Source organism: Melozone crissalis, unplaced genomic scaffold (genome assembly GCF_028551555.1).
Source record: "Melozone crissalis strain CALT ecotype California unplaced genomic scaffold, PUWL_Pcris_2 ptg000013l_1, whole genome shotgun sequence".
Taxonomy (NCBI): Eukaryota; Metazoa; Chordata; class Aves; order Passeriformes; family Passerellidae; genus Melozone; species Melozone crissalis.
The window spans coordinates 11,228,545-11,242,600 of NW_026535791.1; the positions used below are offsets into that span (position 1 = coordinate 11,228,545).

The window sequence follows — 14,056 nt, forward strand, 5'->3', positions numbered from 1 at the left end:
GTAATTTCAGAATGACTGCTCTGATTCATCCTGAGTAGAAGAAACTAGCAGACTTTTATGCTGTATGTGGTTGCAAGATAAAATTAAGCTTTGGAAAAGTCTGCTTCTTCTCCACCTCATTTTTGAGCTGTCGAGGTGATAATCCTAACGAACAGTGCACATTTGTATTTGGTTCAAGGGAAAAGTGCATGAAGTGCATAGTTTTTTCCCAGCCTTTTGAGTTCTCTTGCAAAAGAATTTTGTCTCCCTGGTAACGATTAAAACTGGGGAAATTGCTCTTTGTTGGAATCCTGTCCTTTGCCCAAGTTCTAAATTCTACCAACACTTGGCACTTCCCCTTTTGCATTAGTGCAGGGTTCCCATAAGCTGTTAGTTTCATTCATTTATGCAGGATTAACTGTGTTAAAAGAAAAAAAAAATTAGAATAACAACATGGTATGGCCTTTCCTCAGTTGTACTGGACTGCTTAGAATTTAGAAATTATTATATCTACAGAAAGGCCAGTGGGTCTTGAAACGTCCTGTTGTCTGCACACAGGTACTGACTGCCGTGGGTTATATGTAAGACAGACTTACACTGACTTTTGTTGTTTACCTGCATTGGGTTTTGTTAGGCAATTAATGTAGTGAAATGATTGAGCAACCTTGAGTGACATTTTAATCCATTGCCCTGCCTTAGCAAGATAGTTCAAATTCTAGTTAAATATCTGCTAGCTTGTATGTGAGGAAATAAATGCATAAATAAATATATATGAAAAAAATTGAATACAAATCTGAGTGTATTGGTCTCAGTAATACTGTACACTGCCAGGCAAAAATCAAAGGTATGAACAATTTACATATTTTGTTCCTAATCCATCATCTAGGCTATAGAGTCTCTTTCTTGTGCAGATTGATAATAAAGGCAACTTTCACAGTCATCTCAAGCAGAACTGGCTAACCTGGGTTCTGAAACGGAGCAGCTCTTTGAAATCCTGTGTGCTTTGTAAAGAGCCCAACAGAAACAGCTTTATCAAAATTCAGACACATGCTTTTGTTTAGGAGAGATATTTGTCACCACTTCCAGTCACAATCCTGAGAAAAGTGGATGAAACATTGCTGCCACCTTGAGGTTATTATTTTCTGTGTACGTTGTGAAGCTTAGCTTGCCCAGTGTACTTGAGTTTAATGTATTGACTCTGTATTATAAAAGTTAATTATATTAGGAGTGCATGGAGTCTGTCAGTGTGCAGTTATGCCATGCCATGCCTTAGCCCAAGACACAGCCAGAGATGGGAATGGCTTTAAAGTAGTGTTTGATCACACCTTGTTCTCCATAGCAGCAAAAATTGAGGGAGGATTTTAAAGAGTGAGGACTTGCAGAAGGAGAGATATTGGTTAGCAAGATAATTCTTTTTTTTATGAAGAAGGAGTAAAATAGGGCACAGAGTTTCAGGACTGACTCATGAGCATGCTGTTAGTTCCCAACTCTGTTTTTTGTTCTACCACAACCCTACTTCCACCTGAAAATGGAGAAAACCATTATGCCCAGTATGCTACACTTCTTAAAATCAGACTTCCTCCCACCCACAGTTTGATGGAAGTATAGATTCAAAAAATCTGAAGAACAGAAAATAATAAATGGAAATCTTCTGTAAGAGCACCTTAAAGTTTATGCACTCAGGAGATACACAGGCTCAAAGAACAGAAAAGTTTCTCAGCATCCTATCTGCTCCTCTCTTTGTGGAAGATTTATTTCAGTTGAACCCAAAGAAGGCCTTGCATTTGCCTTCTCTCATCTATTTGCTAAAGCGATTGTCTCTTATCTAAAGGGATTGTCTCTTACCTAAAGGGAGGGGTAGTCCCGTCTATTTTCAGCTTTGTGGATTTATATTAAATTGAGACTAATTTATTTTACATTTTCTGTTGTTTAAACAAAATACAGTGGTTGTGATGTTGAGGCATTAGACTTGCTCAGCAAAAAGTGTGAAACAGGAATGCTTTGTTGAAAGCAGCATCATTGTGTTAAATTTTTTAAGTGTCCTTGGCTGATTTTCAATTTGAGTAGCCATCTTGATGCCTCTAGATTTTTCTTGACTCATAATATTTATAATTTTGATTATTATTAGTTGTTGTAACTGATGATTGAAATGAGCTCTTCTTATGCTCCAGAGGAGTTCTGAAGTGTAGTTTTTGTGAGAGTTTTGTAGCAGCAGTGAGGTCAGTGCCTCTTGCCTGTGACAGCTCCTGGTGCTGGCACACCCCAGTCCCTTAGCACAGGCTGTGGTAAACTGAATTAGAAAATACATGTAATCTCTACCCCCAAGAAGTAAGAACTTCTGGATTTTTTCCTGCCAGATTTGTTCCCTGATCTCAGTCAGTACATGATGCTATAAACAATGGTCCTGGAGGGTCGGTACCGGTCAGGGATGGCTGAGGCAGCCTGAGTAGCATGGCTTACACATCACTGCAGAGAGTATATTAGTGCAGAGCAGACCTGCCCCATCTTTCATCTGTTGTGAGAATTTCATAGTTACCCTCTGAACATCTCTCACAGGCTTAATACTGATTTTAAAATACTCTTTTGTTAATACCTTCTTGTCTCTTTCTTGTACATTCTGTAGACCACTTGTCTTTTTGCCTCTTACAGGATGACTTGCTCTCTTCAGATTTCACCACATAAATCTTCTGGCTGGAAATTTACTGAATTTGTTCCAAATGGTCTTGTTCCATTCCCCTTCCACTGTGTTGGAAAGTGCCAGGACTTTTCATGGATGCATCTGCCTGTAGAGTTGGTTAAAGTGATCCTGCATTACTCTTGTACCTTCCCGGAGAAACATTTGGCTTCATGAAGACTCAAAATTTCGAATTGTAGAGTTTACCTAGAGAAAATTAAATCATTTTATTTTAAGCATTGCAAAACTGTCAGTGTAAAGATAAAATCATTATAGTTGCCTCGGACCCCAGTGAAGCCTGAGTTATCAATTCAAGATGTGATATTAAAGCATATGAGTTTTTGTTTTCCTTTTTGATTAGGTCTCTGTCGTGTAACTTAGAAGTATTGGCTTACCTTCATCTTTGATTTCATAGATTTTACTGTTAAAGTACTGTTGGATTTTATATTGCTTTCCCTCTCATTGTTCAATGTGCTAGAGCATTGACAATTGCAAAAATTTAATCTGATCTCTAAAAGATTTTGTAGAACTGCAGGGTAGGAAAGTCATCCATGTCTACAGAAGGGAAGCCAGTTTTCCATAATTACTAGCTGAATGAAGTTCAGACACGAGTTGGATAGTAGAGAAGGAGTAAGTGAAAGCTTTCTTTTCAGGCTTTGATCTTGCAAGGAAACTTAATTGTACAGTATATAGAAGTATACTTGCCCCTCTTACCACCCTGTAATAACAATGTATTTGTCTTGTAGTAATTATATCACATTGAAAGATGAAATGATCTTAAAGGAATTGAGCTTTATTATTCTGCAAATAACTAATTGGTGCCTTCTCAATGTCCTGAAAAGGTAGTCTTTATTTCCAGGAATACTGTGTGCTCAAACCACAGTTCAAGCAAATTCTCTGTTGCTACAGGAATCCCAGTCCATTCCATTTGGGTCCTCCTGTGGTTGTAAGGAGTGTGACAAAACATGTGCAGGAAAATGCTGCCTATGTGATGGTGTTTGCATATTGCATCCTGGCTGTGTTTATTTCAGAAACAAGAGAATTGGCCATTGCATTCTGATTGCTTGTGACATTAGTAAATTGATATACCGACTGCATGTTGTTACAAAGAAATGGATCTGGTCTGCAGAAAAGTAGGTTAATGTAAGGTTAATTTTGTAATTTTGGATGCCTTAGTGATTTTGAAAGATAATAACTGCAAGCATTACAAATGTGCAAGCACAAAGTATCTGGATTAGATAACTTATGGTACAAATGCTGAAGGAATATTATTTTGAAGAACTTAGTAATTTTCAAATGTGTTAAAATACCTCTATATTGTCTTTACTGAATAATATGTGTAAGCTTAATAGAAAGTCTTATGTGAAAAAGCAACTCAAGTGTTTGATGGCAAGAATGTGCTATTATAATTTAATAATACCAATTTCTGGTGCTGGTTGTATTTTGGAAGGTATAAATATGAAAAATAAGTCTTTGAGATAAGCATAAAAAGCTGATATCCTCTTCACTTTGTTTTATTACAGTCAGAGATTAGAAATGAAAGCACAAGTTGCAGATGCATTCATAGCAAAATTCCAGCTGACACCGGATGAAATGAATCTGCTTCGAGGCACAAAAGATGAGCCAATTACTGAGGTAGCTCAATGAACATTAAAATTTTCACCCTGAACTAAAATGTAGAAATGCCCTAACTGAATTGTACATGAGATATTATTTTCCATTTGCAATTTAATTTTTTATGGAAGAATGTACCTTTTTAGAGAATGGTGAATTTCTGATGAGTTTAAAATGTGTGATGAAAGATTCAAGTAAAGAGACAGAAAACCATCATTAAATTCTAGTTTGTGTAATGATGTAATGAGTTTGAGGCAAGTGAGCTCTCATGTAATCAGTTTGAGGCAAAGTAGTTTTCATATGGTTCTACACTTCAAAAAGACCTTTATGAAGTCTGAATTTTCAGTGAAAACATTTTAAAACTTCATGACACTCAAAGCAGATGAGAAGCTTGCAGCTCTCTAGTACTGCCACTGTGCATGTGTATGTACATTTTGCATATTCATGTATATAGGTATTCAGTGACTTGAGGCAATAGGAGCTCAGGCCATCTCTCAATGTTATTTGGTTGCTAAAGATACTAGGTGCTGATTCACTTCAGCCGCCTTCCAAAATAGGTTTTGGAATATGACATGGTTTGAATAAGGAGACACAGTAAAAGGAAACTTGTTCTACAGTAAAAGCAAACTGAATAATGAAAGAATTAAGTATACCAAATAGACTTTTTTATCATTGTAGTTGCATGGAAAGCTTCATATAGTTTATCAACAGGTAGTCCAGATTGTATCTGAAATGCTGGTCTCCTCCAAGGCATTTTAAATATGTCCTCATAGGAAGGCCTGTTTGAAAATGTTACTGGCTTTCTATTTGCACTCTGAAACTAACAAAGTAACCTTTTTAGCCATATGTACTTGTCTTCTAGGCTTTAAGTTTGGTTTTGACTCTGAAACTAACAAAGTAACCTTTTTAGTCATATGTACTTGTCTTCTAGGCTTTAAGTTTGGTTTTGTTTTTTTTATTCACTGCTGCTGTTGAGTTACTCCACAGAGAAAGGTTGTTCTGGAAAACCTTAGTCTGATCAATTGCAAATGGTTTTTTTTTAATTTTTTTAAAGAAATAGTTATCCCATTTCATGAGTACAAAAAATATCAACCTGCAATCATTGTACTTTACAATGTTTCATTTTACTCCATAGTTTCTAACAGTAATGGGAGACAGTGATGTAATGCATAGTGGTGTCCTCAAAAATAAATCTCCCTAGAGTTACCTAATGGGTGTGAAGAACACATACTTTACGGGACAGGTCAAGACAGGTTAAAAACACATCTCAAGTGCTTTTTTTTTTTTTTTTTTTTTGAAAGAAGGAGTATAGAGTGCTGGAGATTTGAATAGAAATTACTGCTTTTACACACTGCACACTGTTTGTATTTTGTTTTTCAATTTATTTAGGATTTTTTCAAGGCTCTGGGACGAGTAAAACAAATTCATGATGATGTCAAGATTCTCCTCCGAACAAATCAGCAAAGGGCAGGGTGAGTCCTACTTAAATGAGTGCAGGAGAGCCATTTACAATTAAGAGCAGAAGTTAAAGCAAGCTCTCATTCTTTGCTTCATATCACAAAATATATACAGAAATATGCAGAATATTTCACCAAAAAAAGTTAAAATACTCAAAATTTTAATAATGGTATGTTGAATTTTACTTGAAGTGCCTTTGCTAGTACTGTCTAAAATAGAATTTGTAAATAAACTTCTTATTTGTCTTGTAGCTTGGAAATTATGGAACAGATGGCTTTACTGCAGGAGACATCTTATGAACGACTTTACAGATGGACTCAAAGTAGGACTAAGAATGTTTTTATGTTTATGATTATTATGATGATGATTCCTATAATTCCTTCATGTGGATTGAACTTAGCACAAACCCCTTCCAAGATATATTAACATTTTGGTTTCCTTCTTAGGGAGCCAAACTGTTAATTGGCAATTCTCTAGGTTTTTGGGTCAATTTCATTATTATAAAAGTGGATTATTTTTTGTATTTTTAGTAGATGGTTTTCCACAAAGAACAACTACTACAGTTTGGTAGTCCAAACAAAATTTTAATTGTATTGAATTTCATTTTCTTGCAAGTTAGAGGGAAGTTGTTGGTTTTAATGATTTGATAGTAGGATCTAGTTTAGTGAGAGGGATGGTGGGTTACTTTTAGAAAAGGAAAAATCCTTTTGTCAGGATTTTTGAATGATAGTAGGCTTTTTTTTTTTTAATATGTACTCTGGATGTAGTCATCCAACACCTTGATAGCCTCAAATACATCAAATATACTTGCTGTTCTCCAAAGCAAAAGACTGTCTCACTGACAGTAAGATTCATGGGGAAAACTTGCTGCAATATGGTTTTTATATTCGTTAGCTGTTCTTCACTGGCTGCTGAAACCTCAAATAATAGTTGTTGTTACACTCTTATGAAAAGTCATCATTTTTCTGTCGATGTTTGATCTAGTTTATATGATTTCCACATTCTTGCCTGGAATATAAAAGATTATATAGTTATTTTGATGAAAGAAAAAATAACAGAATCAAATGGCAAAGCAAACAGCTTGCTTAACTAGGTGTTCCATTTTTTCTTAATACTTTACTTGAAGTGTGGTAAACAGTTATAAAGGAGCCAAATGAAATTCTGAAGGTTGAATGAGTCAACATTTGTATGTGGGCATGAAAAAATAGTAAGCTTCCTTTAATCATTTTTATTGTTGAAATTGGTGATGGACATGCATTTTACAGTACTGTTTGCAGGGGATTTTAATTGTATTAACACTAACTAGCCCAGGTAGCATATTCTGAAGTCTTCAAAATGAAAAGCCTTTGAGTTTTTAACTTATTTTCTTGTTTGACAGCTTAATATATATGTATTAATAATACATAATAAAATGTATTACAGGATAAAGAATGTGCTTTTGTGTTGGTATCTTATAGATGAATGCAGGACATTGACACAAGAATCATGTGACATTTCTCCAGTTCTTGCTCAAGCCATGGAAGCCTTACAAGATAGACCTGTCCTGTACAAGTAAGTGTTTGCTATCTCTAACAGAAGCTGGTATTTTGAGCTTATAAAACTTAAAGATGGGCATGAATTACAGTGCCAAGACTGGTGGCACTTTGGTCCTGTGCCAAATTCAAAACTACCCAGAAACCTAAGTTATAAAACATGATATTTTGACTGTTTTAAATTTCAGAAGTCTTTCTGACATAATTATGATACAGGAAATGTCATTGGACTTTTCTAACTTAAAAGTTTCTAATTAAAGTAAAATGTCAGACTGTTTTAATTTAAATTAATTGTGAATTCCTGTGCTCTCATTCTAGGATTTTTCTGAAGTAAAAAAATCCTGTTCAAAACATGTGATTGTATCTTTTGAGTCCCCAAAGTAAAAAATTGGTAAAGGCTAATTAGCTCTTACTGAAGTGCCTATGGTAGTAAAAATGTCTTCCATTATGAGTTATACAGTAATCTATTAAAAAATCCTACATATGGACCTCTAAAGTGTAGAGGTATTTATATATCTATATCTGTGTAAAATACTCCTGTTATTCTGAATTTGCTGGTGTTGAAGTAAATGAAATGGTACTTAGGAGAGTGAACCACCAGGTGGCACTGTAAGAACTGTTTGTTGGGGTAACCATCTCTGAAGAGGTTATTTACACTTCTTTGGGGTTTGGGCTTTTGGTTTTCGTTGGTGTTTGTTTGTTTTGTTTTGTTTTGTTTTTCTTTTTTTTTTTAATGCATTCATCATATTTTGCTACCATTGAAAAATTGCTTTCAGCCACAGGTATCCAGGGCAGCCTTTCCAAGGCCCATGCCTGTCTTTAGGAGTGTCAGTGTGAAGGTGTAGGTACATGATGCTGTTAAGTTCCTTGGAGCCCTTCACAGGAAAAGTGCATGGGGGATGTGGACCTGAAAAGTGCTGTCAGTGTGAGAGAAAGCTCAGATCTGGACATGCTCAGTCAGCTCTGCTGGTTAATGTCACAGAGAAGTGGCGTCACTTGACCTCCCCAGCTGTTGGATGGTGTGTTGCAGTACTTCAGGCCATAGCTGGGAATTGCAGTCCCCTCTTGCATTCTCTCCCCTACACCCTCTTTTACAGCTGCAAAAGATCAATCACTATGATGTTCCCAACGTTTTATAGGATTCTTTTTAGATACAGTTTTATTTTCTGTAATAAATACTTTGTTGAATTATGATACTTTGAAACATCATAAAATCATTGTTTTGTTTTATTACTTCAAGGGAAGAAAACCCCGTCTTGTGCATAAATTCACTGCTGGCCAGTTTAAAATGAATCTGCAAAAGATAATTTTTTTTCTGACACCTTTGTCACAAACAGCAGTAATAGTATTAACAAAGATAGAATTTGATTGGTAAGACCTTTCCTCTGCCAAAAGGGCAAAAAACCCCTGTTACTGTAGATGATGCAGACACGTGTCTCTCATCTTAAATTATCAAGCTTAATTACTTGCTGCAGCGTATTATCAAAATTGCAGCACTGATGCTTTACATTTTAAATCTCAAGATTTATTTTATTCCCTTACAAAAATTTTTGTATACCTTTAAGTAACAAATTGCTGAGTTCATAATATAGAGATTAAGTCACAGGAGAAAATAATTTTAAATAGCTTTTTTGTGTATTAGCACTCATGTGTGAACTAAGCACTTTCCCTCCAAATCACTGCCCTTGCATCTGATAAAGATTGTGATTCAGTTGGGTGAAAGTGAGTAAGATGGAGAAGGATGAGAGTTTAGAACCAACTCTACAAATTCTTGTTTCCTTATATTGACTTACCAACTAAAAGTGTCAGAAGGACTGCACTATGGATGGACTTTTTGGAACTGCAGTCAGTAGGGGATATAAAAGAAACACTTCAAAATGGTTTTCACTTCCTGGCTCTAACAGAAAAATTGACAACTGTTTCCTAGAAAATGCACGGAGACATAGCTGAAAGCAGTGTTCCTCTTCCATCATCCACTCAGGTTTACAAAGGTTTTTTTCTTCCTCTTTTCCCAGTGATCATTACTGTATATTTTAAACATTAAAGCTGGGTTGAAAAACATCCAAATGTTTTCTTCTCCGAACATGAGTATGTGTAATAACATAGTAGTAAATACTGTGTTCTAGTGTAAATAATAGTTATTGCCGAATTTTTTAACATGCATTATTTTATAATGGTTATACCTGTTCTACTGAGAGCAAAGGGAAAATTAGTAGTTTCCTTTTTAAAACAAAATTATCATTTTGAATGCTGTTTTCAGAACTAATAATGATCACAAGATCTGTTTCATGGCTGTATATTTAATGATCTATTGTATAGCTGCTTGTTAGAGAGGAAAAAAAAAGGCGAACTGGTTTCTAGAGATGCTTGAGATTTTTCCTCCAATACTGCTCCTTCTAGACAGTGGGCAGTTGTCAGATGCTAGATCTATTTTACTTTTAGTTGCATTATTTTTGTAAGTAGTAATTTATTAGAATTTTTTGTTAGACTTCTATCAATTGCAGATATTTACTCTCCAGCTTAGCAAGTACAGTGTATGAGGAAAAACACTTCAACAGAAATTTCCAGATTTTTCAGTGTGCTCTTTCCTCACCTCTTTAATAGAATAATTAGGATTTAAAAGAACAAAACTGAAGATTCCCTCTGACTTTTTATAGCAGAGTAGAAATCTAATTGAATTTAATGTCAAATATTTTTGAAGCCAGGTATTATTTTCTTTTAAATTTTGTTCTCTACATTTATTAAAAGTGAATGCACTGCTTATTAAATGCAGACTTAAATAAGTCAGTGAATGACATTCTGTTTATTAATATATATATATGTATTGACACCATGCTCACTAATTGTAATGTGTATTTTCTTTGTCTCCTTTTTAGTTTGTATGTTCTTCAAACATACAAACTTAAATTAGTTTAAAAAAAATAGAAGCGTTCTGTGGCTTGCAGATATAACTGGGATGTTACCGGCTTTCGTTTCCCATCCTTCACTTGCTTTCATGCTTCAATGCCAACAGAAAGGTAGCCTGCTCTAAAAATTAGCCATGTGTAAGTTATCAGCACCTCCTCTACCACCAGCAAGCCATTTGAGATAATACATTCTGGGCTGTAATTGTTCATCCATTAAATATCCAGCTACAATTGCTTTGATTTAAGTCAGTGAACAACTGTCAGATGAATATAAGTCTGTTCCCCTGGGTCATGTGGTAGCCTAGAAGGCTGAAGCCTTGTGTTACAGTGCAATAAATTGCTGTGTCTGTCAGTCAGCTGGATCTTATGCAAACAGGAGTCCCACACCTGTCAAATATGCTTATGTGTACAAAAATTGAAAAGCTGACTTTTCATGTATATAATTCTGGGGGTAAGGGAATGGGAGAGTCAAGGAACAGTTCTCTTTAGTGTCTGTTGAGAGGAATCAAGAAGATCATGGAGTATGCTGAGTTGGAGGAGACCCACAAGGATCATGAAGTCCAGCTCCTGGCCCTGCAAAGCACCGTCCCCAGGAGTGACACTATGTGCCTGAGAGCATTGTCCAAACACTTCCTGAGCTCTGTCAGGTTTGATGCTGTGATCAGTTCTGCTGGGGAGCCTCTTCCAGTGCCCAGCCACGCTCTGGGTAAAGAACTTTTTCTTTAATATCCATCCAAAATCTCGCCTGACACAACCTCAGGCCATTCCCTTGGATCCTGTCACTGGTCACCACAGAGAAGAGATCAGTGCCTGCCCCTCCTCTTCCCCTCATGTGGAAGCTGTAACTGCAGTGAGGTCTCCCCTCAGTCTCCTCCAGGATGAACACACCAAGTGATGTCAGCCACTCCTCATGCAGCTTCCCCTCCAGGCCCTTCACCATCCTTGTGGCTCTCTTTTGAACAAGCTCTAACATCTTAGTGTCTTTATATTGTGGCACCCAAAACTGCCCCCAGCACTTGAAGTGAGGCTGCCTCAGTGCAGAGCAGAGTGAGACAATTCCCTCCCTTTCCTGGCTGGCAATGCAGTGCCTGATGCCCTGCAGGATGCTGCAGAAGCAGTCACTTCACTTTCTTCTCTCACCCCCTTTTCTTTCTTCAGTAATATTAACCTGATCCTGGAAAGACTATGGCCTCTGCCAATGCTCCTGTGTGGGAAACACAATGCCAAGTACTTCTTTCAGTCTATTTTGTAATGGTACCAGAGGAGGCACGCTAGAAAAAATGTTCAAATTCAGTAGAAAAACTCCACAAATAATAATCTGACAGGTAATTAATTTAGCCTGGAAACTAAGAGCTATCCAACCAAGAAAGAAGAAAAGAACAGTGTATATGTGTGTGTGTGTGTGTATATATATATATATATATATATATATATATAAAAGACTATATATTGCAGCACCTGTCTGCAATATCAGAAGTCACGTCTCATCCTACACATTTGCTCTAGAGCAGACAGGCAGGTGACAACATAAAATTTGTCTTCTCCTGTTTGTCAGATGTACCATAGAGCAGGATGATAGGAATTCTGACATCATCACATGGTTTTGAATGCTTTATAGTAGAAGCATTGATGCAAGATTTCTAGAACTATAAAAATGTTTACTTGAATTAGCTGTGAGGCTGAACTAATCAACTGTGGTGAGGCAGACTGGGGGTTTTTTTTAACCTGTTTTCATGTTTCAATTACAGATACACGTTGGATGAGTTTGGGACAGCTAGAAGGAGTGCTGTGGTCCGTGGCTTTATAGATGCTCTTACTAGAGGAGGTCTGGGAGGTACTCCCCGCCCTATTGAGATGCACTCTCACGATCCTCTGAGGTACAGTACCAACAAGAATGCAATGAAATAACCCTTATTTTGTTGGCATTTTGAATTCCTGACACCATAAACCTCTAATTTACACAGAAATTTCCGTCTTTGTGTAGGTATGTAGGAGACATGCTGGCCTGGTTGCATCAAGCTACAGCGTCTGAAAAAGAACACTTAGAAGCTATGTTAAAGCTTGTGACTATTCAAGGTAGTACTGGTTTTAAAACATAAATTGTGAAGTGATAGTAAGTCTGTGATAAGAAAGTGTGACTGATGTCTTAGGCTGGGCTTCAGTTACAAGTCTAAGTTTAAATTTTCCTAAAAATAGTCTCAGAATAGCTGGTGGTTGCATTCTACCAAAAGAGGGCCTGTAACCAAAGAAGAATGTTTCAAAATGCACTCATTTTATTTTACTGTACTTAATAGATTTACATTAGATTTACAAAGGGACATTTTAGGGTATGGTTGAGAGTTCAGAAATTGTTTGTAATTTATATGAATACATATCTCTTTGAAAACATTACATATTACGTTGAGGATTTTCATTATGCCTTTGCTCTTTTCTTTAGTTTTTCTTTTTTAAAAATATAATTCCTTGTTTCTGTAAGTCTCTGTTCTACAAGGAAAATGGAATTTTCTTCTGTCATTTAACATCATTCCAGATTTATGGAGGTCCACTCACAAATAGGTGGAGCTTTTTAATATGAAAACTCTCCTTCAGTTCAGAACTGCAGATTCTCATGCTTAGTCTTCAGCCCCTTTGCTTTGTTTTCAGTTGATTGAAGCTATACTTTAAAGACTTTTATCCTGTAGAAGCTTTAGTTTGATTTGCCATCATAGTTTCAAAGATATTTTTTTATAAATTAGCATGTGTACTCAATTGTAACAAACTCATTGTAAGAACTTACATGTGATAAATGTCTGACGAGCTCTTCAGACTGTATGTCTCAATCCTAGTCTGGGTTTTAAAGTGAATATGTATTCTGATTTTCCTTACTGCTGTAAGTATTAATTGCCTTCCCTTATTGTTGTTATATGAGAAAAGGAGGATGTTCAGGAACTGTTGTAAATCAAACTGGAGGAATGCTGGTTTTTAAGAACAGTTATAGTGTACTGTGGAAGTGAATTGAATACTGTTTGCTGACAATATTTCAGGGAGACAGGAAAGCAGACCTCATGAAGGTTTTATGGTAGAGAAAAAGACATGGCAGTTCTTTGTAGATGACTGACCAATGCTTCTGCTGTAACTGGGGAGCCCTTCAGGACAAGCTCCATTTACATGGAGTGTGTAAATGTGCCTGGTTCTGCTGTGGGCTGGGCTTCTGCTGCTGTGCTTTGTTCTGAAATTCTCCCACTTCTTTGTGTAGTGCTTTGCTTAACTATGAAGTTCTTTGGCCTCCTGACAGGATGTTGGCCTGAGGTGGTATGACCATGGAATGAGATATATTTAGAGCATTTCAGCCACAGAGCAAGACACTTGATAATATAGAGAATATAAATATTTGGGGGAGAGATTTTCAACAAAAAGCCACTAGGACAAAACCTTTTTCTGGAAAGACTGGTATAAACAAGAGATTCAGTATTTCAGTCTGAAGGAAAAATATGTTTTCCTAAGCTCTCCTGGAGTGGGTCTGCTATCACTGTTGCACAGTTTTCAAGAAATATAAAGAGGAATTCTTCCTTTCATGCTGGGAGCAACAAACTGGGAGCTTGGGAGATGCTGTCTGTAACTATTCCTCTGTGTTTTGGGGGAAATTTTTTTGATGACAAGGATAGTGATGTGATAAGGTCTGTAAGACAAAACAGTACTTCATAGGATACCCCTGGATTCAACAAGAAACAGTTACGGCAGTGCAACCCCAAAGTACCCTGAGATTGTCTGTTCTTTATAAATTCAGGTCCTGAGTTGGTAGTTAGAACAGCATCTCTGGTACTGAAAAACTCAAGCTGAATTTTCTGTGCTGTTGTGCAGTCTTTAGGTGTCTGGCTGTGCAGGCTAGAGTAAAAACTGAGTTAATTTCTTGT

The 14,056-nt window shown here is 36.5% G+C and overlaps 1 protein-coding gene across 2 annotated transcripts in view; it reads left to right on the forward strand.

Moving 5' to 3' along the window:
* Positions 1 to 14,056, forward strand: part of COG6 (component of oligomeric golgi complex 6) — a 54,487-nt gene that overhangs the window by 10,637 nt on the left and 29,794 nt on the right. For both annotated transcript variants that reach the window (XM_054271623.1, XM_054271624.1), the window contains exons 5-10: positions 4,177 to 4,288; positions 5,657 to 5,739; positions 5,977 to 6,047; positions 7,183 to 7,276; positions 11,912 to 12,040; positions 12,148 to 12,239. In XM_054271623.1, the coding sequence (XP_054127598.1) occupies positions 4,177 to 4,288; positions 5,657 to 5,739; positions 5,977 to 6,047; positions 7,183 to 7,276; positions 11,912 to 12,040; positions 12,148 to 12,239 (581 nt within the window). The remainder of the gene's footprint in view (positions 1 to 4,176; positions 4,289 to 5,656; positions 5,740 to 5,976; positions 6,048 to 7,182; positions 7,277 to 11,911; positions 12,041 to 12,147; positions 12,240 to 14,056) is intronic.